General features: G+C 43.6%; 1 protein-coding gene across 3 annotated transcripts in view; it reads right to left on the bottom strand.

The window, feature by feature from the left end:
• LOC110491831 (forkhead box protein J3) overlaps positions 1-27,715 on the bottom strand; it is a 100,834-nt gene that overhangs the window by 31,094 nt on the left and 42,025 nt on the right. For all 3 annotated transcript variants that reach the window (XM_021565622.3, XM_021565623.3, XM_090202570.1), the window contains 2 exons: positions 12,752-12,826; positions 575-658 (listed from right to left, as the gene is read on the bottom strand). In XM_021565622.3, coding sequence (XP_021421297.1) covers positions 575-658; positions 12,752-12,826 — 159 coding nt within the window. The remainder of the gene's footprint in view (positions 1-574; positions 659-12,751; positions 12,827-27,715) is intronic.

Genomic DNA, 27,715 nt, shown 5'->3' on the forward strand with positions numbered 1-27,715 from the left:
GCTCTCCCTTCCCTTTCTCTCGCTCTTCCTCCCTTCCCTATACCTGCCCACCCCTCTTCCTCTTTTTGTTGGGCTGCGATGATTGTGCACTTTGCCGCTCCATGCATCCTTTGTTTCCGTGGTGATAGGTAGGGCAGAGGCAGTGGTAGATGCGTAGGGGGAGAATGGGTCTGCTGCTTCTCGGTGCTCAGTCAGGCACTCAGATCACTGAACACCAGTGGTGTAGTGCTAATTCTTTAGGGGCAGGAGAGACGTGATTTTTCATGGCATGTCATCACCAACTCAAAGAAGATAGGGGATGACTGTAGGCCGAGATGAGACAGCATCATTAGTAATTTAAAATTAAGCCAATAATGCAATGCTCAATGACATAGTTCAGAGCAGTCTGGCCGTGATGTGATGCTTTATTTTAGCTGACTCCCCCGGTCAATCTGGGATATTTTGTTGCCCAACCTGCTATCCCGCAACATTTGTGCACGCCGTGGGTGACCATTAAATCGGAACAGTGTAAATTGTATGTCGGCGGTAGGTCGGCGGTGTCGAAAGCAAGGTTTGACACCAGTCCAGTACTCACCCTTTCTCCAGAGTGTGGCCTCTTCTTTGGCCTGGTGGGAAGTGTGTCCTCTTTACGGTTGGTGTCTATAGCCCAGTAGGAACCCTGGAGACGACAAACCAGATATTAACACTAGGGCCATACAAATGCTATTAGTGGTTTACCAGATTCCCTGCTTGACAATCCACCCACTTGATGTTAAATAGTAAGCACTAATAAAAATAATGTTGAAATGAAGTTATCCCACAAAAATCACTGCTACATATAGCAATAATACATCACTTATTTTCTACACCAACCCAGCAGCATCCCACAGCAACATGACATAAGTGGAGTAAATCAATTACTGTCTACATCCCAAATGGCACTTTATTCCCCATATAGTGCACTACTTTTGACCATCGTCCATAAGGCCCAAAAGTAATGCACTATATAGAGCATAGCGTGCCCCTATATCTTTCCCTCTGTTCTCCCTTGTTCTCTCCCTAGGAGGCCCACTGCGCCTGACAGAATGAAGTTCATATAGGAACACAAACATGGATTATCTGCGCTCGTCTCTGCGGATCTCCTCTCTCTTTCTAACCCTCTTTTTCCCCTCAGTATCACAACCCAGGGAGGTGGGCTACAGAACAAGTTGATAACGTGAGTACATGATGTAGCTATCGTTATATCTCGGAGGTTCTCCACAGTGTATAAAAGGATAAATGTATGGCTATCCTCATGTTGCACATTGGGTTTCCCCTGCAGTTTTATTGATTGGTTCGACCTGTTGTGCGAGTTAAGGCTCTGGTCAGGTCCACGTAGAGCTAATCAGGTGAGAACCTCCGTGTCAAACTACAGGCCTCGGCTGCAGATTCCAGCTGAATTATTGAGTTGATTTCCTCTCAATTCATTTTTCAATGGTTCACATCCCTATGGCCATGAGAAACACTCTGGCGAAAACAAAATTGGTAAAACCTATAAAGAATGGTAGCATGGAATTCAGACTCAAAGCGCCGCACTAGGCAGATCACAGTAATTACGAGTACAGATACAGTACACTTGTCACAGTAAAAAAAAAAAGATACATATACAATTTCTTAAAACACAGCACAAACAAGGTCTATAGAAACCTCTTCTACCAAACACACTTTTCCTGGTACAGCAATTTCACTTTACCTTTCCAACCACTTCATAATTCATGTTGAAAAGAAGTGCCGGTTTAAACTAGAGACAATGACGCAGCAGAAGACATACTCAAGTCAGTCATTTATTGACACAAACACACACAGCATTGAATCATAGAAGTAGTAGCTGAAGTACTTTTTTTTTTTTTGCATTGACCCACTAGCACCATACCATGTTAGGAAAAGTGTCCAGTAAGTTTGCAGTCCGGTATGCACTACTCAGTTAAAATTGGAATCCACGTCTCTGTTGGAAGAACTCTGCACTAAAGACAGGTTAGGGTGGAACAATGTTTTTATAGTTGTCCCTGCCCATTGGCCTGGGGCCAGGTCAAAGGTGGTGATGGACAGATCAAGAGGTCCAATGAAAGATCACTGGGGAGACATGCCCTAACATGTTATTAGAGCAGAGGGCAGCTTATCACCCCTCTAGCAGGCCTTGCACCTCAAAAGAATAAACAAGTCCTGAATAGAAGGACAATTTTCTACAGCCACCACAAATGTTTACTTTGTCGGCTTTACTGCGTTAGAATTTTACCATGTTGGGTATGGGCACTGGCTGCTCTGCAGCCGCTCTGGCACTCTGCTGCCATCTTCAGCCATTGTACTAGGTACAGCACGGTGTGGTGAGCTTGTGGCTATGTGGTGTAAATATGGCTTTTGAATTTGGCATTGTTCTGTGAGGGGAGCTGAGACACTCAATGCGGGAGCCGCAGAAGAGCTTGGTTACGGCGGGAACACTGGCTGTTGAAGTATGTGTAGGCTGCGGCACTGGATAAAACTGCTGGCCTCGGGTGCTGTCTCTGCTGGGGCTGCTGCTGGCTCAGGGGCTGTACCGGATGCTTAGCTTAGTTGGATATGTGAAGACCACAGCAGCTGCATCCGGCTGGTAAGAGTACACCCCTGGGTCCGGCCCTGGGTCAGGCCCTCCGTTCTGTATCCTGGGCCCTTGTGCGCTGCAAGCAATTGCCCATTGTCTATGATGCTCAGCATATCTAGAAGATCTGGATGTTCGACTGAAGCCTGAGACTTGGGCTGTGAGCCTTCTGAGCCACCTTCCATCCTCCTCCTCCTCTTACCGGTGTGTGCTTGTCTAACTCTGATCAGGACTACCCTAGTCCAAGACCAGGAGTTGATTGAGTTGACTTTATTAGGATCCCATTAGCTACTGCACATGCAGCTACTCTCCCTGGGGTCTACATAAAATGTACAAATACAAGACAAAGTACTGAACAGTCATAGACAAGAACATTAGACATACATAAGAAAATATGAGTTATACATTGGAAAGAACTAAAATATTAGTAATATACTATTCCTACAGTATATACAAATTCATATTCTTATATACAGGACAGTTAAATCAAATCTTTAGAAAGAGGAGAGGTGCTGAGATAAAATAGGATTTTATCAGTTTTTGCTTTTTGCCTGAGTAACCTCTGGTGGCAGAGCATTCACGATGACATGGAAAGGGTATACCTAGCCAGTAGCACAACTGAATGCATTCAACCAAAATGCATCTTCCGCATTTAACCCAACCCCTTTGAATCAGAGAGGTGCGGGGGCTGCCTTAATCGACGTCCACGTAGTCGGCACCTAGAGCCCAGAGAACAGTTGTTGGGGGGGGGTTAACTGCCTTACTCAAGGGCAGAATGGCAGATTTTTCCACCTTGATGGCTCGGGGAATCGAACGAGCGACCTTTTGGTTACTGGCCAACGTTTTTCTACACAACTGATAGCGACGCAATAAATCTGTTTTTGGTTTGGGTACTGTGAAGAAACTCATAGTGGCATGTCTGTTGGGGTATGGACAGTGTCTTCAGAAAGTATTCATACACTGACTTATTTCATATTTGGTTGTGTTACAGCCTGAATTCAAAATTGATTAAATTAATGACAAAGTGAAAACATACACTGCTCAAAAAAATAAAGGGAACACTAAAATAACACATCCTAGATCTGAATGAATGAAATGTTCTAAAATACTTTTTTCTTTACATAGTTGAATGTGCTGACAACAAAAATCAGGCAAAAATTATCAATGGAAATCAAATTTATCAACCCATGGAGGTCTGGATTTGGAGTCACACTCAAAATGAAAGTGGAAAACCACACTACAGGCTGATCCAACTTTGATGTAATGTCCTTAAAACAAGTCAAAATGAGGCTCCGTAGTGTGTGTGGCCTCCACGTGCCTGTATGACCTCCCTACAATGCCTGGGCATGCTCCTGATAAGGTGGCGGATGGTCTCCTGAGGGATCTCCTCCTAGACCTGGACTAAAGCATCCGCCAACTCCTGGACAGTCTGTGGTGCAAAATCTGTTGGTGGATGGAGCGAGACATGATGTCCCAGATGTGCTCAATTGGATTCAGGTCTGGGGAACGGGCGGGCCAGTCCATAGCATCAATGCCTTCCTCTTGCAGGAACTGCTGACACACTCCAGCCACATGAGGTCTAGCATCGTCTTGCATTAGGAGGAACCCAGGGCCAACCGCACCAGCATATGGGGTCTGAGGATCTCATCTCGGTAGCGAATGGCAGTCAGGCTACCTCTGGCGAGCACATGGAGGGCTGTGCGGCCCCCCAAAGAAATGCCACCGCACACCATGACTGACCCACCGCCAAACCGGTCATGCTGGAGGATGTTGCAGGCAGCAGAACGTTCTCCACGGCATCTCCAGACTGTCACATCTGTCACGTGTGCTCAGTGTGAACCTGCTTTCATCTGTGAAGAGCACAGGGCGCCAGTGGCGACTTTGCCAATCTTGGTGTTCTCTGGCAAATGCCAAACGTCCTGCACGGTGTTGGGCTGTAAGCACAACCCCCACCTGTGGACGTCGTGCCCTCATACCACCCTCATGGTGTCCGTTTCTGACTGTTTGAGCAGACACATGCACATTTGTGGCCTGCTGGAGGTCATTTTGCAGGGCTCTGGCAGTGCTCCTCCTTTATTGGGGGTGTCTTGCTAATTGCCTATAATTTCCACCTGTTGTCTATTCCATTTGCACAACAGCATGTGAAATTTATTGTCAATCAGTGTTGCTTCCTAAGTGGACAGTTTGATTTCACAGAAGTGTGATTGACTTGGAGTTACATTGTGTTGTTTAAGTGTTCCCTTTATTTTTTTGAGCAGTGTATTTTTAGAAATTTTTGCAAATGAAATACAGAAATACACTACATATACAAAAGTATGTGGACACCCCTTCAATTTAGTGGATTTGGCTAGTTCAGCCACACCTGTTGCTGACAGGTGTATAACATTGAGCACACAGCCATGCAATCTCCATAGATAAACATTTGCAGTAGAATGGACTTACTGAAGAGCTCAGTGACGTTCAACGTGGCACCGTCATAGGATGTCACTTTTCCAACAAGTTAGTTTTCTCAAATTTCTGTCCTGCTAGAGTTGCCCCGGTCAACTGTAAGTGCTGTTATTGTGAAGTGGAAACGTCTAGGAGCAACACCAGCTCAGCCGTAGTAGTAGTAGTAGTACGCCACACTAGCTCACAGAACAGGAGCACGTAGAGTGTCCTCGGTTGCAACACTCATTCCCGAGTTCCAAACTGCCTCTGGAAGCAATGTCAGCACAAAAACTGTTCATCGGGAGCTTCATGAAATGGATTTTCATGGCCGAACAGCCGTACACAAGCCTAAGATCACCATGCGCAGTGACAAGCGTCGGCTGGAGTGGTGCAATTTTCGGCGCCATTGGACTCTGGAGTGGAAACACGTTCTCTGGAGTGATGAATTGTACTTCACCATATGGCAGACGGACGAATCTGGGATTGGCGGATGCCAGGAGAACGCTACTTTCAACTGCAAAGTTTGGTGGAGGAGGAATAACGGTCTGGGGCTGTTTTTCATGGTTCGGGCTAGTCCCCTTAGTTCCATTGAAGGGAAATCTTAACGCTACAACATACAATGTCATTATAGACGATTCTGTGCTTCCAACTTTGTGGCGACAGTTTGGGGATGGCCCTTTCCTGTTTCAGCATGACAATGGCCCTGTGCACAAAGCATGGTCCATAGCGAAATGGTTTCTCAAAATTGGTGTGGAAGAACTTGACTGACCCCTCAACCCCATCGAACACCTTTGGGATGAATTGGAACAACGACTGAGCCAGGCCTAACCCCCCAACATCAGTGCCCGACCTCACTTATGCACGTGGCTGAAAGGAAGCAAGTCCCCGCAGCAATGTTCCAACATCTAGTGGAAAGCTTTCCCAGAAGAGTGGAGACTGTTATAGCAGCAAAGGTGGGACCGACTCCATATTAATGCCCATGATTTTGGAATGAGATGTTAGACAAGTAGGTGTTCACATACACTACATGACAAAAAGTCTCTCATTTACATAAGTATTCACACCCCTGAGTCAATACATGTTAAAATCACTTTTGGCACTGAATACAGCTGTGAGTCTTTCAGGTTAAGTCTCTAAGAGCTTTGCACACCTGGATTGCACAATCTTGATCATTGCTAGACAGCCGATTTAAGTCAAAACTGGAACGAGGCAACTCAGGAACATTCAATGTCGTCTTGGTATGCAACTCCACTGTACACCTGCTCTTTCCATGACATACACTGACCAGGTGAATGCTATGATCCCTTATTGATGTCACTTGTTAAATCCTCTCTGAAGGGGAGGAGACATGTTATAGAATGATTTTTAAGCCTTGAGACATGGATTACGTATGTGTGCCATTCAAACGGTGAGACAAAAGATTGAAGTGCCTTTGAACGGGGTATGGTAGTCAGGGCCAGGCGCACTGGTGTGAGTTTGTCAAGAACTGCAATGCTGATGGGGTTTTCACACTTGCATTTACCCACCACAGAACACTTTGTATTCAATACAAAGTATTGTAAGTATTCAGCACATATCAAAGCTGCAGGCTAAATTTAAATCTAGACTTGGTTTCCTCTACCGTAATCGCTCCTCTTTCACCCCAGCTGCCAAACTAACCCTGATTCAGGTGACCATCCTACCCATGCTAGATTACAGAGACATAATTTATAGATCGGCAGGTAAGGGTGCTCTCGAGCGCCTAAATGTTCTTTACCATTCGGCCATCAGATTTGCCACCAATGCTCCTTATAGGACACATCATTGCACTCTATACTCCTTTGTAAACTGGTCCTCTCTGTATATCCGTCGCAAGACCCACTGGTTGATGCTTATTTATAAAACCCTCTTAGGCCTCTGAGATACCTACTGCAGCCCTCATCCTCCATACAACACCCGCTCTGCCAGTCACATTCTGTTAAAGGTCCCCAAAGCACACACATTCCTGGGTCCCTCTTCAGTTCGCTGCAGCTAGCGACTGGAACGAGCTGCAACAAACACTCAAATTGGACAGTTTTATCTCAATCTCTTTATTCAAAGACTCAAATCATGGACACTCTTACTGACAGTTGCTTTGTGTGATGTATTGTTGTCTCTACCTTTGTGCTGTTGACTGTGCCCAATAATGTTTGTATCATGTTTTTTGCTACTACCACGTTGTTGCTACCATGTTGTTGTTATGTTGTGTTGCTCCCATGCAGTGTTGTCATGTGTTGCTGCGTTGCTATTTTGTTGTCTTGGGTCTCTCTTTATGGGGTGTTGTGTTGTCTCTCTTGTTACGATGTGTGTTTTGTCCTATTTAAATTGTATTTATTTTAACCCTAGGCCCCCGTCCCCACAGGAGGCCTTTTGCCTTTTGGGAGACCGTCATTGTAAATAAGAATTTGATCTTAACTGACTTGTCTAGTGTGGAAGGACCACTAGAGGGAAGGCTGGGCTCACGGATAGTAGCCCAACAAGGCATGTGAGACAAGGTAAGCAATTAAGACGGTGACATATCTGTGATTGTTATAATTTAAAGATAGTCTTGTGTTCCTGTGTCATCTAAAGAAGAAGAGGTATGTTGTTCCTTGGGAGATTCTCATTTGATTGTGTTGGAGTGTTTGTATTGTCAGAAATCTCTCAATAGAGAACTGTGTTCAATCAAGAAAACCAACTCCTGACTCGTTTATTCCACCATTCCGCTTTAGAGTGACACCAAATTACTTGCTCACATTGGTGGAGAATGCGGGCATTAGGTGGACGAGTGACACAAGCATAAGTGAGCAAACTACCTCTCCCTCAACATCAGTAAGACTAAGGAGCTGATCGTGGACTATAGGAGAAAGAGGGGAGAGCACGCCCACATCCACATGGCTGATGTGGAGCGAGTCGAGAGCTTTCAGTTCCTTGACATCCACATCACTAAGGACTTAATATGGTCCACATAAACCCGCACAGTCGTGAAGAGGGAACGGCACTGCCTCTGCTCTCAAGAGGCTCAAAAAGTTCTACAGCTGCACCATCAAAAGCATAATGCCAGACTGCAACACCGCTTAGTATTGCAATTGCACCGCCCTTGACCGCAAAGCGCTACCAAAAGGTCTGTGCGGGACAGCCAAGTACATCACTGGGGCTGAGCTCCCTGCCATCCAGGACCTTTATATCAGGCGGTGTCAGAGGAAGGCCCGAAAACAAGCCATAGACTGTTCACTCTGCTACGGTCTGGCAAATGATACCGGAGCATCAGCTCTCGGACCAACTGGCTCCGACACAGCTTCTACCCCCAAGCAATAAGACTGGGTACAATTAATTGACAATTTAGCAAACTATCTTGCACTGACCCTACGCCCACACTACTACACTCTCACACAAATTCTTTACACAATCAAACACTACATACACAACACACACACACAATTAAACACTCATCATTTGCTGCTAATACTCTTAGCTATCTGGATGCCTAATCACTTTACCCTGCCTTCATGTAGATATCTACCTCTGCACACTGATCTGGTACTCCCTGTATATAGCTCCATTCTTGTGTATTTTATGTATTACTCTGTAGTTACTGTAGTTACTATTTTATTTGGGATTATTATTTTAGAAACTGCATCGTTGGGAAAGGTTCGTAAGCAAGCATTTCATTGTAAAGTCTACACCAGTATACGGCGCATGTGATACATTTATTTTGTTTTATTTGATGAAACCATGATGTATGACAGAATAGGGTGTTGCATGCAATTGTGTTTGAATTTCTTCATGTGTCAGCAAAGTTGCTTAAGATGTCACACAAATTGTGTCCAAATTTCTTTTTTGACACAGGCTTAAGAGTCTCTCAATTAGCAAATTACTAATCTCATGAACTTTGTTTCTGAGGCTACATATATTTACATGAGCTAACTTTAACCCTTTCCAGGGTAACTTTTCTAAAACTGAACTCAATGATAATAGGCTGTAATTCTAATAATTCTATTTCTGATACTTACAAAAAAGGAATTCATGGATTTGTTGAATATTATGTTCTGCAGATGCCTTCTCTGGTTTAGGTCAGCTGCAGTAGGGTGCTATATTCTTCGTGCCACTTCTGCATAGCCATCTTGTGGACTGTTGGTTTTCTGATTGGGGTGTTGTCCTGTTAGCATGGGGGGTAGGTAGCGAGGTGCTGGCCACTCGATGGGGCATAATGGTGTAGGGTGGAGCTGGCCTCTCTGGAAGGGGCCCGGTGGTGCAGGGTGGAGCTGGCCTCTCTGGAAGGGGCCCGATGGTGCAGGGTGGAGCTGGTCTGTCTGGAAGGGGCCCGATGGTGCAGGGTGGAGCTGGTCTCTCTGGATGTGGCCCAGTGGTATATAGTGGTCTCTCTGGGTGGGGGCTGATGGTCACGATCTTGGAGGATGTATGGCAGAGTTCCTCTTATTTGGGTTTTGCTTTGTCCCAGAGCACTTTCTTTCAGTTTCCTAGCAAACACCTTGACACTCTGTTTGTTCAAAGTGTACTAGGTCATACATCAGCTGGGGGTGAATGTCACGGTGGTTTGCTAGGTAAACATTGTCCAAGAGCGCACAACGTCTAGACACCTCAGCATTGTTGCTCTGAATAATGTGGAAGGGCACAACACGGGCAACTCGGCGGACATAGTGATTTTGGTATTAGGAAATCTCTCTGCAGCTCTGGCTGCCACTTGCTGCATTGCAGGAGCTACATGTCCTCTCATTGCCCTCAATCATTAGAACATGTGTGAATTACAATATGTTCAGACCCATTTAAGTTGTTGCTTGACAGACTAAGGCATTTGCTGTTGTTGGGCACCATGCAGGGGCTTACTGATTGACATGCCAGGGAATAGCAGTTGATCTCAGAGAAAATTCCCCATTGGAGTCACATATTTCGTCAGCTGCTGGTTGTCAAGCAAATAACTGTCAGTCTCACGGTAATTGACCGTTAATTAACAAACAAAGCATATCCTGGCTTCCACACTACATGCCACTGATGCAGAACTTTGGAGCATCTACATTTTCAAAACTCTAAATCCATATAATATAGCTTACACCTTCACAATAAATCCATTATTTATTTTATGGAATGAGTTTGGCTGTGGATGTGTTCCGTGTGATGCATGGATGATGAAGTTTGCATTTATCTTTTACAATAAACTGTCAAATTGAGGAATACATTTTAAGACCTATTTTCCATCAGTACCAAAACATATTTAGATGCTGTCCAGACAATGGTATTTAGGCGCCTTTGTTGCATCATACGTTATGTTACTACTGTTCCAATCACATATGAGATCGTAAGCTGCAGGGATCACTCAACAATGATCACAAATATGTGATTGTAAGCATCAAAGTGTTAATGGTGAAGAGTTGATTATCAGGCTCCTTTTCAAATACCAAGATCTGTCGAACCATTAGTGATTCCTCCGTTCCTGGCATGGCCAAAGTACCTACAGTGCCTTGCGAAAGTATTCGGCCCCCTTGAACTTTGCGACCTTTTGCCACATTTCAGGCTTTAAACATAAAGATATAAAACTGTTTTTTTGTGAAGAATCAACAACAAGTGGGACACAATCATGAAGTGGAACGACATTTATTGGATATTTAAAAAAAATTGAACAAATAAAAAACTGAAAAATTGGGCGTGCAAAATTATTCAGCCCCCTTAAGTTAATACTTTGTAGCGCCACCTTTTGCTGCGATTACAGCTGTAAGTCGCTTGGGGTATGTCTCTATCAGTTTTGCACATCGAGAGACTGACATTTTTTCCCATTCCTCCTTGCAAAACAGCTCGAGCTCAGTGAGGTTGGATGGAGAGCATTTGTGAACAGCAGTTTTCAGTTCTTTCCACAGATTCTCGATTGGATTCAGGTCTGGACTTTGACTTGGCCATTCTAACACCTGGATATGTTTATTTTTGAACCATTCCATTGTAGATTTTGCTTTATGTTTTGGATCATTGTCTTGTTGGAATACAAATCTCCGTCCCAGTCTCAGGTCTTTTGCAGACTCCATCAGGTTTTCTTCCAGAATGGTCCTGTATTTGGCTCCATCCATCTTCCCATCAATTTTAACCATCTTCCCTGTCCCTGCTGAAGAAAAGCAGGCCCAAACCATGATGCTGCCACCACCATGTTTGACAGTGGGGATGGTGTGTTCAGCTGTGTTGCTTTTACGCCAAACATAACGTTTTGCATTGTTGCCAAAAAGTTCCATTTTGGTTTCATCTGACCAGAGCACCTTCTTCCACATGTTTGGTGTGTCTCCCAGGTGGCTTGTGGCAAACTTTAAACGACACTTTTTATGGATATCTTTAAGAAATTGCTTTCTTGCCACTCTTCCATAAAGGCCAGATTTGTGCAATATACGACTGATTGTTGTCCTATGGACAGAGTCTCCCACCTCAGCTGTAGATCTCTGCAGTTCATCCAGAGTGATCATGGGCCTCTTGGCTGCATCTCTGATCAGTCTTCTCCTTGTATGAGCTGAAAGTTTAGAGGGACGGCCAGGTCTTGGTAGATTTGCAGTGGTCTGATACTCCTTCCATTTCAATATTATCGCTTGCACAGTGCTCCTTGGGATGTTTAAAGCTTGGGAAATCTTTTTGTGTCCAAATCCGGCTTTAAACTTCTTCACAACGATATCTCGGACCTGCCTGGTGTGTTCCTTGTTCTTCATGATGCTCTCTGCGCTTTTAACGGACCTCTGAGACTATCACAGTGCAGGTGCATTTATACGGAGACTTGATTACACACAGGTGGATTGTATTTATCATCATTAGTCATTTAGGTCAACATTGGATCATTCAGAGATCCTCACTGAACTTCTGGAGAGAGTTTGCTGCACTGAAAGTAAAGGGGCTGAATCATTTTGCACGCCCAATTTTTCAGTTTTTGATTTGTTAAAAAAGTTTGAAATATCCAATAAATGTCGTTCCACTTCATGATTGTGTCCCACTTGTTGATTCTTCACAAAAAAATACAGTTTTATATCTTTATGTTTGAAGCCTGAAATGTGGCAAAAGGTCGCAAAGTTAAAGGGGGCCGAATACTTTCGCAGGGCACTGTACATGCGGCAGAATACCAAACAGCAGTATGCATTGTATAGAAGAGCAGGTCAGAGATTTAATTCTTGTCTCCAATTAGGGTATAATCAGCAATTGTCTCTGGGTTTTTCCTTAGCATCACAAACAAACGCTGCTGTTTAGAAAGTTCAGAGTTCTTTTCAGCTGGTAAATCAAATGGAAAGTTCCTGCAACTGCTACCAATATTATTTTTAGAATTTGTTTTCATTAGAGTTGATTGATTATCATTAATGCATGCACTTATTCAAATAGTGTACCCCGATTTTTAAAATTGTACTTTTTAGCTATTAAATGTGTATGTGTAATTAACACAGTCCACATCAGTTACAATGTCCCGAATGATTCTACCTCACCTTCATGTGCTTTTGTTTGTTGTTGTTTTTTTCTTCTTATCACAGCCTGTACTGTCTTTCCTCCAGAAATCCTCAAACAATTCCTATTTCCATTGGTTTTCCTCATTCTTCTCGTTGTGCGTGGAAGAGTGTGAGCATGTCGAAATGACGCATCATATTCAACCTCATTTGTGGGCGATTTGATAGAAAACACACTTGACTCTTTTCTCCTACCAAAACATGTGGTCATTTAAGGTGAAATATGTACTCAGGACTATAGTGGTCAGGGAATACTTACTTTTCCAGGGTCATCTTTAGAGCGAGGCACTTTGAGAAAACACTTGTTCAGGGACAGATTATGCCGTATTGAGTTCTGGGAGGGATGAGAGAGAGAGAAGAGAACAGGGAGAGCTGTTAGACATGTCTTTACAGCAACATTGTTATTTTAATATTATTTCACCTTTAATTAACCAGGTAAGCTAGAACAAGTTCTCATTTACAACTGCGACCTGGCCAAGATAAAGCAAAGCAGTGCGACACAAACAACAACACAGAGTTACGTGGAATAAAGAAGCGTACAGTCAATAACAATAGAAAAAAAAGAAAGTCTATATACAGTGTGTGCAAATGGCGTGAGGTGGTAAGGCAATAAATAGGCCATAGTAGCGGAGTAATTACAGTTTAGCAAATTTACACTGGAGTGATGAGCAGATGATGTGCAAGTAGAAATACTGGTGTGCAAAAGAGCAGCAAAGTAAATAAAAACAATATGGGGATGAGGTAGGTAAATTGGATGGGCTATTTACATATGGGCTATGTACAACTGCAGCGATCGGTTAGCTGCTCAGATAGCTGATGTTTAAAGTTAGTGAGGGAAATATAAGTCTCCAGCTTCAGCGATTTTTGCAATTCGTTCCAGTCATTGGCAACAGAGAACTGGAAGAAAAGGCGGCCAAAGGAGGTGTTGGCTTTGGGGATGACCAGTGAAATATACCTGCTGGAGCGTGTGCTACGGGTGGGTGTTGTATTCGTGACCAGTGAGCTGAGATAAGGCGGAGCTTTACCTAGCATAGACTTTGATGACCTGGAGCCAGTGGGTCTGGCGACGAATATGTAGCGAGGGCCAGCCGACTAGAGCATACAGGTCGCAGTGGTGGGTGGTATACGGGGCTTTGATGACAAAACGTATGGCACTGTGATAGGCTGCATCCAGTTTGCTGAGTAGAGTATTGGAAGCTATTTTGTAAATGACGTCGCTGAAGTCGAGGATAGGTAGGATAGTCAGTTTTACGAGGCTGTTTTTGGCGGCGTGAGTGAAGGAGGCTTTGTTGCGAAATAGGACAGTATAATTTTTCACTCTGTCTGTATGATTAAAACAGGTAAATATTTTACTTCAGGGCACATTACCTGCCACACACCCTCCCAGGCACCTGTTAGTTAGGCCAACTAGATCTATTTCGCTGTGCTCTATTGTTTTCCAGGTCAAGAAAAGTCTAACAGTATTAGATGGTTGATTATGCAATGGCGACAGTGCATTTGTGATACAGAATGTGATTAAGCAGTACTAAACATAAAGCATGCCATGGCTAGCATCACTGAATATAATTGGATTTGGGGTATGAAAAAAATAAATACAATAAAAAAAACACTGAGTGTACAAAACATTAGGTACTGCTCTTCCCATGACAGACTGACCTGGTGAAATCCACTTCACCTGTTAAATCCACTTCAATCCGTTTAGATGGAGAGGAGACAGGTTAAAGAAGGATTTTTAAGCCTTGAGACATGGTGTGTATGTGTGCCATTCAGGAGGTTAACTGGGCAAGACAATGATTTAAGTGCCTTTGAATGGGGGTATGGTACTAGGCGCACCGGTTTTTGTGTGTCAAGAACTGAATCACTGCTGGGTTTTTCCAGCTCAACAGTTTCCCGTGTGCATCAATAATGGTCCACCACCCAAAGGACATTCAGCCAACTTGAGACAACTTTGGGAAGCATTGGAGTCAACATGGGTAACCCTTGACACCTTCTAGAGCCCATGCCCCAACAAATTGAGACTGTTCTGGGGGTAAATAGGTGCACAACTCAATGCTAGGAAGGTGTTCCAAACGTTTTCTACACTCAGTTTATATCAATCAAGATGTGCATTTGTTGGTGTGTAGCCCCTGTACCTACATTATAACACAGTAAAACTCCAGTGCAGCTGACATGAACAGTCTTCTCCCTCAGGGCTCCTAATAATACCACTGGGGAGAGAAGACAAAAGGAGTACTGCGCTCTCGCTCTATTTCCCATTTCTCCCTCCCGCTCTATCAACAGTTGGGTCTTCATTCGCTCCTCACAGTCTCAATCCTCTCTCCACCTCTTATGTGAGCTGAAAGCCTATGGAACGAATAGAGGAAAAGGAGTCGGAGTAGGGCCGAGTTTGAGAAAGAGTGAAGTATGTGTCCTTTACTTGAGAATGCAGCAGAGTGACTACCTGAAATAAATTAATTTATGTCCATGGCATCCTATGCTGGACAGTTTTCCAAAGAGATTAAACCATGATCCAAAACATTCACACACATACGCAAATATCCCTGTATTAAAAACCACCGGGCTTCTCACACACAAGACGACAGCTTTGTCTGCTACTCCAAGCGGTGACATCATTGGTCCCCCAGAAGACAGATATAGAAAGCTGAAGACTGAGCACCTCTCCACAATGAGGCCTCTTCACCGGTCACTTTACTGTAGTAAGCCAGCCCCCCCCCCCCACCCAGCTGTACCAGGGCATAAACCGTTACCACGACGAGAGACCGTGCCGCTCTCACGGAATGGGCTGATTTTGTCATAACCCGACACGATGGCATTGACAATAATGCACTGAGTGGCTGCAACGGGAATAGAGCTAATGTGATTCGCTGCCGCATCCGCCCATTCATGATGGAGTTGAGTGAATAAGTAGCTTATTGGGCACACCTGGGGCTTTGCTACTGCCCAGCTTCTAAATTAATCTTGGTGAAAGGCGGCATAAGGTGGAAAAGCAGATTGTCGAATTTACATCATAGGCTACTTCCTCGTTCTCTGGATACATTTGGGTTTGTGGGGATTCGAGATTATAATCATTGTGACTAGTAATATCTATGGAGAGTAAAGGGTTGCAGGCTGTTACGGAAGGCTTATGCTGAAGCATGACAAGAGCCAGTTTGAAAAATGTGGGGTTTTCAGATACACAAAAAGAGAGGCTGGAGCTTTTCTGCAGATGGCTAGAGGATATAGGCCAGAAGGTGACATAAGCGTGCTGGAACTATTAGCTAAGAGTGCAATGTGTGACAGTGCTTTTGGGGATTGACAGTAATAGGGCCCTATAAAATGTTAATATTTTTTTTCCCAGGTTTCCATTGTCCCTTGTTTTTTCAGGTTTTCACTCAAAAATCACACTTAAAATAGTAAAACAACTAAATTCGATGTTTAAAGTCCACAGCAATTGGATTGATGCCAATAATCATGATACTGTATCATTCTGCCAGGTATGTATAGACTACTTTGTAGTTAACATTTCATTGACGAGGTTTAAGGGGAAGCCTTTCCATCTTTTCCAAGATTTTTTATTAGCATCATCGCTAACGGCTACACAAAGTGGTAGCTGCGTGCACTGCACATACACAGACGGGGAATTCTCATTGCCTCATCAGAAAGTTGCAAGAAATAAAAAAATCACTGATGCCTTCTGTTCATGTCTTGTGATCAACTGGGCAAATTAATACATTTAGTTGATTCCCTACTAAGTTCAATACATTTTTGAATATTGTTGATTTCCGTTTTATTGTCTGGATTCTGTGATTCCGTCCGCCTTCTGTATATCGCAGATTTTACAGGGCCCTAACCTAGTCAAAGTGAATCTGAGCGCTGGAGATTTATAGGTCTAAGAGAGGGATGTGTGGGCTTATGGTGAAGATAAAGGGTCTACACTGAGTGTACAAAACAATAGGAACACCTGTTCTTTCCATGACATAGATTGACCTGGTTAATCAAGGTGTTGGATTCTAACTTTAAATATATACTTATTCATGTTACTATTCACGTATTATGTAATTGTTAAATCTCATGGATCTTATGGAGAAGACAAAAGCGTAACAGTCTGGTTTCAGTCGCTGAGAAGGTTGGATAGCTGTGGATTAGGGAGGAGTGAACAATGTGGGCTGAGGTCAGGTCAGGTGAAGTGACAAGGAACAGTTCTATTACACACACACACACCACGTAAGTTCCTGCCTAGCAACAGAGATGTATTGGCTGCCTATATGTGCAAGGAGGAGACTAATAGGAGGGTATAAATAATGGGGCTGGTGGAACCATATCTTTGTCTTTTCAAATGTTTGACCCAGTGGGTGAATAAACCTGGTTTGAGTTTTGACTAGTTGTCAGTTTTTCACTCTGTCTGAACCAAACAGTTGGCATTGTCAGCAGGATTTTCCACGATTAACAGTCAAACTGGAGAGTCCGAATCAGTGGAGCAGGAGCGGGCGCAAAAAACAAACAAGGTAGGCACAGTTCCTACACTCATTCTGACATCTTGGGAAGGTGAGTCATAGGATAAATAACAAATTATAGGATACAAATCTAAAAGCTTGAGTTTATTCAGAAGTCCCGGACAGGGTGGTCCCTCTGTGGAGGGCAAGTCGTCCCGGACAGGGTGGTTCCTGTGGAGGGCAAGTCGTCCCGGACAGGGTGGTCCCTGTGGGTTGTAGAGAAGTAGTCCATGGAGAAAATCAACAGGAGGGAATGTGGATGGTGACAAAAGGTTTCCTATAAGTTCTGGAGGAGAGCCACATTCATGGTTAGAAAAGCAAAACGATAACAATAAGGAGTGAGCTTGGTTTATGCAGATTGTGGAAATAGGGAGACAACTGTGAACAATTGTGGTTGTGTGTGTTGACAGTGATATTTGAGGCGTAACACTGGTGTAAGACATTAGGTCAGCCGTATTCACCAGTAGTAAAATTAGCAGACGCTTCAGTATTGGTTCAAATACAAGGTATCAGGTGCCGTGACTAATTAATAGGCACAAATACAATAACTACTCTCCAGGGAAGTGGGTATTACTATCTTCAAAAATAGTTAGTAGAGGGTGTGTATTAGAGCCGTGAATGAGGAAATCCAAACACCATAAACAACGTTGAGGGAGGCGCAGGAATAGCCACCATTGGAATGGCATCCGTGGTTTCTGACTCTCCCGAAAAGGGGGAATATAAGAGGAAAACTATAGTAAAGCCATGGATGCACTAAAAGAAGTGCACAATCAAACTAGCATTTCGGCTCAAGTAATGGTTAAATTGAGCAAAGTGGACAAAATTCAGCACTTCCATGCTGACGAAAAATTCAAATCTAATAATGAATTCAGAGATGCTGTTGTGAGTTGGCACAATGACAAAGGAAAAATAAAGTGCAATAGACCAGCAAGCAAACCTGTTATCAAAACGGCTATTGCGGGGGAAGTGGATCAACATTTTCACTGGGATGAAATAGTACAGCCGGCCTTAAGAGTGGAGTCTAATTCTGCTCACTTCGCAACCGTGCGTGTGGTTAATACAGCCACAGTGAAAGTCACTAACAGTGGTTTCAATGACCACGGTAAGACAAAGAAACAAGGAGGAAAGGGCAGTGAATCAGTCCCAAGGCGTTATAGGCGTCAGAGCCCTGTTTTAGGTGTGGGGCCGTGGGTCATTGGGAAAGTGAGTTTAGGGCAGCAGGGGAACCTACTGCACCCGCTCCCTCTGAAGGGAATGCTGTGATTCAGGCGTTCGCCACATTAGCAGAAGAAAAGCAGCAGACACTCGAAATAGGCAAAATTTACAACAGGAAAAAGTATGACACTCAGCAAGGTAACAGGGGCAGAATCGAAAGCAATACAACTATTATCCATGTTTATACGAAATTACAGGGGAATGGATTCTAAAAAAGGTAACAAGTTCAAATTGGCACAGCCAAACACTCCTTGCAAACTCAGAAAACCGTATTTTTTATCTCATGAGACACTTGATTCTGTCTTTTTCTGAAATAGCTTTATAGAATTGACGAAAGGAAGGAGGGGTCACGAGAAATTAGAGTGGAGTTAATATTGTGAGTATTGTTTGTAGAGTTTTGAAAAAGCAATTCTGTCAAGCGACAGTATTCGAGTTACCAAACCTAAAATGACTTAAATGTTGTAGTGCGGTGGTTACGCAAAATCATGGGGAAGAGAGAGACATAGGTCAAATACGGGAGTAAATTGTTAGACTCGGTGGTGAGAGGAATGTCGCCATGTCTAAGGGTAGTACAAGCTACATAAACGTTGGGATGGATTAAAACAAACGATTCATGAATGGAGGGAGGACAGCGGACACCTGGTGAACAGAATTGCTTATGTTTGTTTGGAATTAAAACCTGTGTGTTAATGATTAAGCTTTAGCATATTGAATACCAATGACATTTACATTTTCTCTCCCAGGAGAGGATGGGGTGTCCTCATCTCTCTCGTTGAAATTCTTCCCGAGGCTGTTGTCTTTGGAGAGCAGTTAGTGAAATTCTGCAGTATTATAAAATATAAAAGTACCTGGATCCAGCTGTAAAGGGAGCTTTATTTTAAGCACACCCACAACCCAAAAGTTATGAATATTTGTTAAGTGGTGTTAACCTTTTCATATGTGAGTTCCAAATATCGTTAACGGTTGCTTCAGCATGAGTTGTTTTATGCATGTGATGTCAGAATGCACTCAGCTGTTCCAAAATGTGATTGTTACGCAACAAGACAGTTAACCCGCGCTGCCTGCTAATCATCTATAGGCTGTTTCAACTTGCCATTTTGAAATTATTTTCTAACAAGTTGTATTTTTAACAGTTTGAATTGAGGGGTGTTCCGCCTCATTAATTCACATAAAATTGTCCAAAACTGAAATGGGCTATTTCTATGTGAGGCTTTACTGAGCAGGACAAACTTCCCTCTTCGAGGAGAGCCCTTCCCCATTTTTTCCACACATTAAGTATGCAGACATTTGCACAGTCTTGCACGAACTGGCAAATTTTCTGGCTGGTGCTCGTTTTGCCTCCATTGTTGTTTTCCTTACAAATAATAACTTTGGACATGTGCGCATTCCTTATATTCTGTAAATTGTTGTCATTTCTAATGTAGCGTTATGTATGCATGTATGCATTTACAGTATAATTCATGTTTTCAAGTACTGGTGACAAATAATGCATTTAGATTATTACATAGATTGTAATGGACACCAATCTGTGTAAAATACTTTTTTGAAGGTTGTACTGACGGTAATGAGCTAATGCTAAGCTATTTGCCAGCTATGTGTGGTGCCATGTTTGTTGACATTATACAATGCATTATGGGTGTCATGTAAACACCTGTCAGATAAAATATGTTATAATGGAGGTGGAATGGTTCACTGATCAGTCGGGTAAACTTCTGGAAGTGAATGATCGTAGACCACACACCCCCTTCAACATGCATACTGCAAACAGCCCAAACTCATCTGGCCTCCTCTTATCTTTGATTAACGCGAAAAACAAACATGGCGGTGCGTACAAACTAACCATCATCGGATTACTTTCAAAATCTAGAAAGTATACGCAATTATTTCCATCAATGTTGAGCTCAACCGTGATGTGATGAATTAAAAAAATAGTAATTACTATTAGCTAATTCATATTGTGGTTTCTGTCAGCCGAGAGTTTTCTAAATGTGTTATATCAATATTTCCTCAGTTAGCGCTAGGACAAATATAGCTTACATTTTCCGGTTTGGATGACTGGGTATGCTGTTGCTACTTCTGTGAATGTCTGAACATTGCATCCAAAAATAGTCAAATGTCAAATATAGTCAAATGTCAAATGTAGACCGCATTATCTACCAAGAGAATTCTCTTCGATTATAATCACAGCCGTATATATCCCCCCCCAAGCAGACACATCGATGGCTCGGAATGAACTTTATTTGACTCTTTGCAAACTGGAAACCATTTATCCGGAGGCTGCATTCATTGTAGCTGGGGATTTTAACAAGGCTAATCTGAAAACAAGACTCCCTACATTTTATCAGCATATCGATTGCGCAACCAGGGGTGGAAAGACCTTGGATCATTGTTACTCTAACTTCCGCGATGCATATAAGGCCCTGCCCCGCCCCCCTTTCGGAAAAGCTGACCACGACTCCATTTTGTTGATCCCTGCCTACAGACAGAAACTAAAACAAAAGGCTCCCACGCTGAGGTCTGTCCAACGCTGGTCCGACCAAGCTGACTCCACACTCCAAGACTGCTTCCATCACGTGGACTGGGACATGTTTCGTATTGCGTCAGACAACAACATTGACGAATACGCTGATTCGGTGTGCGAGTTCATTAGAACGTGCGTTGAAGATGTCGTTCCCATAGCAACGATTAAAACATTCCCTAACCAGAAACCGTGGATTGATGGCAGCATTCGCATGAAACTGAAAGCGCGAACCACTGCTTTTAAATCAGGGCAAGGTGTCTGGTAACATGACCGAATACAAACAGTGCAGCTATTCCCTCCGCAAGGCTATCAAACAAGCTAAGCGTCAGTACAGAGACAAAGTAGAATCTCAATTCAACGGCTCAGACACAACAGGCATGTGGCAGGGTCTACAGTCAATCACGGACTACAGGAAGAAATCCAGCCCAGTCACGGACCAGGATGTCCTGCTCCCAGGCAGACTAAATAACTTTTTTGCCCGCTTTGAGGACAATACAGTGCCACTGACACGGCCTGCAACGAAAACATGCGGTCTCTCCTTCACTGCAGCCGAGGTGAGTAAGACATTTAAACGTGTTAACCCTCGCAAGGCTGCAGGCCCAGATGGCATCCCCAGCCGCGCCCTCAGAGCATGCGCAGACCAGCTGGCCGGTGTGTTTACAGACATATTCAATCAATCCCTATACCAGTCTGCTGTTCCCACATGCTTCAAGAGGGCCACCATTGTTCCTGTTCCCAAGAAAGCTAAGGTAACTGAGCTAAACGACTAGCGCCCCGTAGCACTCACTTCCGTCATCATGAAGTGCTTTGAGAGACTAGTCAAGGACCATATCACCTCCACCCTACCTGACACCCTAGACCCACTCCAATTTGCTTACCGCCCAAATAGGTCCACAGACGATGCAATCTCAACCACACTGCACACTGCCCTAACCCATCTGGACAAGAGGAATACCTATGTGAGAATGCTGTTCATTGACTACAGCTCGGCATTCAACACCATAGTACCCTCCAAGCTCGTCATCAAGCTCGAGACCCTGGGTCTCGACCCCGCCCTGTGCAACTGGGTACTGGACTTCCTGACGGGCCGCCCCCAGGTGGTGAGGGTAGGCAACAACATCTCCTCCCCGCTGATCCTCAACACTGGGGCCCCACAAGGGTGCGTTCTGAGCCCTCTCCTGTACTCCCTGTTCACCCACGACTGCGTGGCCACGCACGCCTCCAACTCAATCATCAAGTTTGCGGACGACACAACAGTGGTAGGCTTGATTACCAACAACGACGAGACGGCCTACAGGGAGGAGGTGAGGGCCCTCGGAGTGTGGTGTCAGGAAAATAACCTCACACTCAACGTCAACAAAACTAAGGAGATGATTGTGGACTTCAGGAAACAGCAGAGGGAACACCCCCCTATCCACATCGATGGAACAGTAGTGGAGAGGGTAGCAAGTTTTAAGTTCCTCGGCATACACATCACAGACAAACTGAATTGGTCCACTCACACAGACAGCATTGTGAAGAAGGCGCAGCAGCGCCTCTTCAACCTCAGGAGGCTGAAGAAATTTGGCTTGTCACCAAAAGCACTCACAAACTTCTACAGATGCACAACCGAGAGCATCCTGGCAGGCTGTATCACCGCCTGGTACGGCAACTGCTCCGCCCTCAACCGTAAGGCTCTCCAGAGGGTAGTGAGGTCTGCACAACGCATCACCGGGGGCAAACTACCTGCCCTCCAGGACACCTACACCACCCGATGTCACAGGAAGGCCATAAAGATCATCAAGGACAACAACCACCCGAGCCACTGCCTGTTCACCCCGCTATCATCCAGAAGGCGAGGTCAGTACAGGTGCATCAAAGCTGGGACCGAGAGACTGAAAAACAGCTTCTATCTCAAGGCCATCAGACTGTTAAACAGCCACCACTAACGCTGAGTGGCTGCTGCCAACACACTGACTCAACTCCAGCCACTTTAATAATGGGAATTAATGGGAAATGTAAATATATCACTAGCCACTTTAAACAATGCTACCTTATATAATGTTACCTACCCTACATTATTCATCTCATATGCATACGTATATACTGTACTCTATATCATCGACTGTATCCTTATGTAATACATGTATCACTAGCCACTTTAACTATGCCACTTTGTTTACATACTCATCTCATATGTATATACTGTACTCGATACCATCTACTGTATCTTGCCTATGCTGCTCTGTACCATCACTCATTCATATATCCTTATGTACATATTCTTTATCCCCTTACACTGTGTACAAGACAGTAGTTTTGGAATTGTTAGTTAGATTACTTGTTGGTTATTACTGCATTGTCGGAACTAGAAGCACAAGCATTTCGCTACACTCGCATTAACATCTGCTAACCATGTGTATGTGACAAATAAAATTTGATTTGATTTGATTTAGTGTGGCTAGCTCAAACGCTGATCAAAGCTGGACGTCCTAAATAAGTGTTCTAGTCAAACTGGTTTGTTTGAGCGTAAGCTGCAGGGACCACTGTAGAATCACACCCGTTTGTTGGTATATGTGAAAAGGTTAATACCGTGTCTGATTTAATTGTGTGGGGTCCTTTAATTTGGTTTTAGTAGGATCTTCACAGGTTAGAAAGGATGCACCTTAAAGGGCAAACACATGACATTTTTCTGAAGTACAGTGCCTTGCGAAAGTATTCGGCCCCCTTGAACTTTGCGACCTTTTGCCACATTTCAGGCTTTCAACATAAAGATATAAAACTGTATTTTTTTGTGAAGAATCAACAACAAGTGGGACACAATCATGAAGTGGAACGACATTTACTGGATATTTCAAACTTTTTTACAAATCAAAAACTGAAAAATTGGGCGTGCAAAATTATTCAGCCCCCTTAAGTTAATACTTTGTAGCGCCACCTTTTGCTGCGATTACAGCTGTAAGTCGCTTGGGGTATGTCTCTATCAGTTTTGCACATCGAGAGACTGACATTTTTTCCCATTCCTCCTTGCAAAACAGCTCGAGCTCAGTGAGGTTGGATGGAGAGCATTTGTGAACAGCAGTTTTCAGTTCTTTCCACAGATTCTCGATTGGATTCAGGTCTGGACTTTGACTTGGCCATTCTAACACCTGGATATGTTTATTTTTGAACCATTCCATTGTAGATTTTGCTTTATGTTTTGGATCATTGTCTTGTTGGAAGACAAATCTCCGTCCCAGTCTCAGGTCTTTTGCAGACTCCATCAGGTTTTCTTCCAGAATGGTCCTGTATTTGGCTCCATCCATCTTCCCATCAATTTTAACCATCTTCCCTGTCCCTGCTGAAGAAAAGCAGGCCCAAACCATGATGCTGCCACCACCATGTTTGACAGTGGGGATGGTGTGTTCAGCTGTGTTGCTTTTACGCCAAACATAACGTTTTGCATTGTTGCCAAAAAGTTCCATTTTGGTTTCATCTGACCAGAGCACCTTCTTCCACATGTTTGGTGTGTCTCCCAGGTGGCTTGTGGCAAACTTTAAACACTTTTTATGGATATCTTTAAGAAATGGCTTTCTTCTTGCCACTCTTCCATAAAGGCCAGATTTGTGCAATATACAACTGATTGTTGTTCTATGGACAGAGTCTCCCACCTCAGCTGTAGATATCTGCAGTTCATCCAGAGTGATCATGGGCCTCTTGGCTGCATCTCTGATCAGTCTTCTCCTTGTATGAGCTGAAAGTTTAGAGGGACGGCCAGGTCTTGGTAGATTTGCAGTGGTCTGATACTCCTTCCATTTCAATATTATCGCTTGCACAGTGCTCCTTGGGATGTTTAAAGCTTGGGAAATCTTTTTGTATCCAAATCCGGCTTTAAACTTCTTCACAACAGTATCTCGGACCTGCCTGGTGTGTTCCTTGTTCTTCATGATGCTCTCTGCGCTTTTAACGGACCTCTGAGACTATCACAGTGCAGGTGCATTTATACGGAGACTTGATTACACACAGGTGGATTGTATTTATCATCATTAGTCATTTAAGTCAACATTGGATCATTCAGAGATCCTCACTGAACTTCTGGAGAGAGTTTGCTGCACTGAAAGTAAAGGGGCTGAATCATTTTGCACGCCCAATTTTTCAGTCTTTGATTTGTTAAAAAAGTTTGAAATATCCAATAAATGTCGTTCCACTTCATGATTGTGTCCCACTTGTTGTTGATTCTTCACAAAAAAATACAGTTTTATATCTTTATGTTTGAAGCCTGAAATGTGGCAAAAGGTCAAAGTTCAAGGGGGCCGAATACTTTCGCAAGGCACTGTATCTATTGTTCGAATGTTGGTTGCACCCACGTAAATTCTCCTGATAAGGTACAGTACTGAATAATACAATGTAAACCAGGTATGCAGAATGATGGAAATGTTTGAAATGTTTTTAAATACGTCGTCTGAAGTACAGTGAAAGAAAGGGAAAAGAAAATACTTGGTGTTGAATAACCTTTGTCTTGACTTTCTGGCGAGGCCTGACCCTCACTAGAAAGGATAGACATTGGGAGAGATTAAAGTATAATCTGAATGAGTGCATCGCTGCTGTTTTGTGGTTTTGTTTCAATACAAATCTCACCAGATTGGGTCTGCTGTATGGACGGGATTTCTCCCTAAGTGTTAGCCCTCTACCTCCCTGACCCTCCCTGATACGGTGAGGTCGCCGTAATATGATAAGGGAGTGTAAAGCCAATTTGAAAAATGGTTTCAACAGTGTGTTGGTTCACTGACATTTGTCTTTGGAATTTTGTATTGGGAAAATTGGGAATGTCATAAATGTGTCATACAGTGAATAGTTGTTTGGACTTTCTGAATTTGAAATGCCTTAAAGTGTTGTTTTGGTCTGTCCTCTCTCGAAGTTGAGGCGATAGTGACTCCAGACGGTATCTAGATAATAACTAGGAGTGAGGACAGTGTGAGCTTCACACCCTCTAACCGGCTGAAGTAATGGCGACAAAGGTGTTCACTACAGCCTCGTCTTTCACCACTCCTACCCGAGACCGAGCCAGCAACCTATGTACAAGTGTCAGGAGTGCGGCATGGGCCCTGAGAGTGCACTTGTGAAGTGAGCATGGAGAGAGATAATGCCAAAACTCTTATGCTGCTGATGCACTGGTGGGAAAATGGACGAGACACAATGGAGGTGGAGGCTCAGGTGAGAGATTCAGATTATTCCCCAGATTTTGAAATCGGGATATCAAAAGGCATGAGTTACATATGTGCCATTGGGAGATGAACTGCAACGCTGTCTGAGGAAGAAAATTAAGAGACGGCAGAAGAATGACCACCAGGAAGGAGGGGGGTGGTCAACTGTGCCCGTAAATTGATTTAGGGTTGCCCTAAACTGTTTATTTGGGGTATCAGGTTTATTGTGTTGGTCTGCACACTGGGAAATGTATTGTGATACCGATCTGTCATTAACATGCCACTCACGACAGTGTAAAACAGGGATAAACGGTGGTTGTGATGAGAAAAGTTAATGCTAGTAATATAAATATTACAAACTGTCTATATATTGTCCCCTTTTTGTAAATGTACATTCTATCAGTGTCAGTGTGTGCTAAATTGAGGGTCTTAAATCCGAGTGATGGACTCAACGTGAAGCACTAAGGACTGGCCTTCTAAATTTGGGTTGGATAATTGATAAATTGTTTTAATTATGATTCAGGAAAGGGGAGAAGGAGAGAGAGAGAGAGAGCACTGCCCCTAAGCTGTGAGGAGAGCACAAAGAGAGGGGAGAGTGCACTGCTCGATTCTATTGAGTCTAGGGAGGGTTTATTCTCAGGAAACCTAATCTTTTAGTGTCCTCAAGCGGGAGGTGATCAGAGACCCCAGCAACTCCTGTCCTCGAGGGCCTGATTGGTGTCACACTTTATCCATCCTTAGCAAAACACAGCTGATTAATCAAATTGCATTTTAAACTGAAGATCATGATTAGGTGATTATTGGAGTCCGGTGTGTTAGCTGGGGCAAAACTGGGACACCAATCAGGTCCGAGGACTGTAATTGCCCACCCTGCACTAGATGGTAGTTTTGGTTAACCATGATGGGGATCTTGATAGTAGGGGTTTTGTTTCACCATGTCATCAAAATTATGTTAAAGCACATCAATACATATGGCTTTCTGGATGATACAGTACAATTAACTACTTACAAGGCTTGTAGTCTGCATCTCACTTTGAACCCAAGGATGGGGATGAAGGAGACTGGCATGGAGACTAGCATCCCACTGGCATAGAACAGAACGGATGGATGGTCCTGGTTCCAATCTCATCAAGGGTGGTGTGAAATTATTAAACATGTATTCTCTCTTCCCTGTTCAAGTCTAGGTGGCGTGGATCATGAGAGTGATCATTGTTCCAGGGGGATTGTTGGAAACTGACTAATTGACACGAGCATGTTTTAGGATGTTTATAACTATATAAGTGGCCTAGCAGTAGTTATGGCTTGGATGGAATGATTTATGTGCAAATGTATTTGTGGCTATTTGTTTGTATTCGTTTGAGACAGAATGTTTGCATAAATGACGTTAGTTGCAGACTCTGGCAGGACCGACATTGGTGTATTCGATGGAGTAAAAACAAGGTATTAACGTCACAGGGAATTGGGAAAGCAGAATTGAATATGACTGGGGCGGAGATTTGTAAAGCTCATAGATTAAGGAAGTGGGTATTAGAGGCTCTGGGGAACAATATCACTCCTCTGTGTATAGTGATACAGGGGATATCGCGTAGTAGATGAAGGACAGCTAACTGTGCACAACAGAGGCTACTACGAAGTCAAGTTTAACGTCACACATACCCAGATCATGGTGGGTCCGGCGACAAAAATGGCGCCGGAGGAGATGGGCGCCGTTTTACGGTCTCCTAACCAATTGTGCTGTTGTGTTTTTTTTTGTTGCGATATTTGTGAATTATTTTGTACATAATGTTTCTGCAAACGTATCTTACGGCAGAAAAGAGCTTCTAGATATCAGGACAGCGATCACTCACCTCGGA

The sequence above is a fragment of the Oncorhynchus mykiss genome, chromosome 16, assembly GCF_057628025.1.
Source record: "Oncorhynchus mykiss isolate SJ-2025 chromosome 16, ASM5762802v1, whole genome shotgun sequence".
In the NCBI taxonomy this organism is placed as follows: domain Eukaryota; kingdom Metazoa; phylum Chordata; class Actinopteri; order Salmoniformes; family Salmonidae; genus Oncorhynchus; species Oncorhynchus mykiss.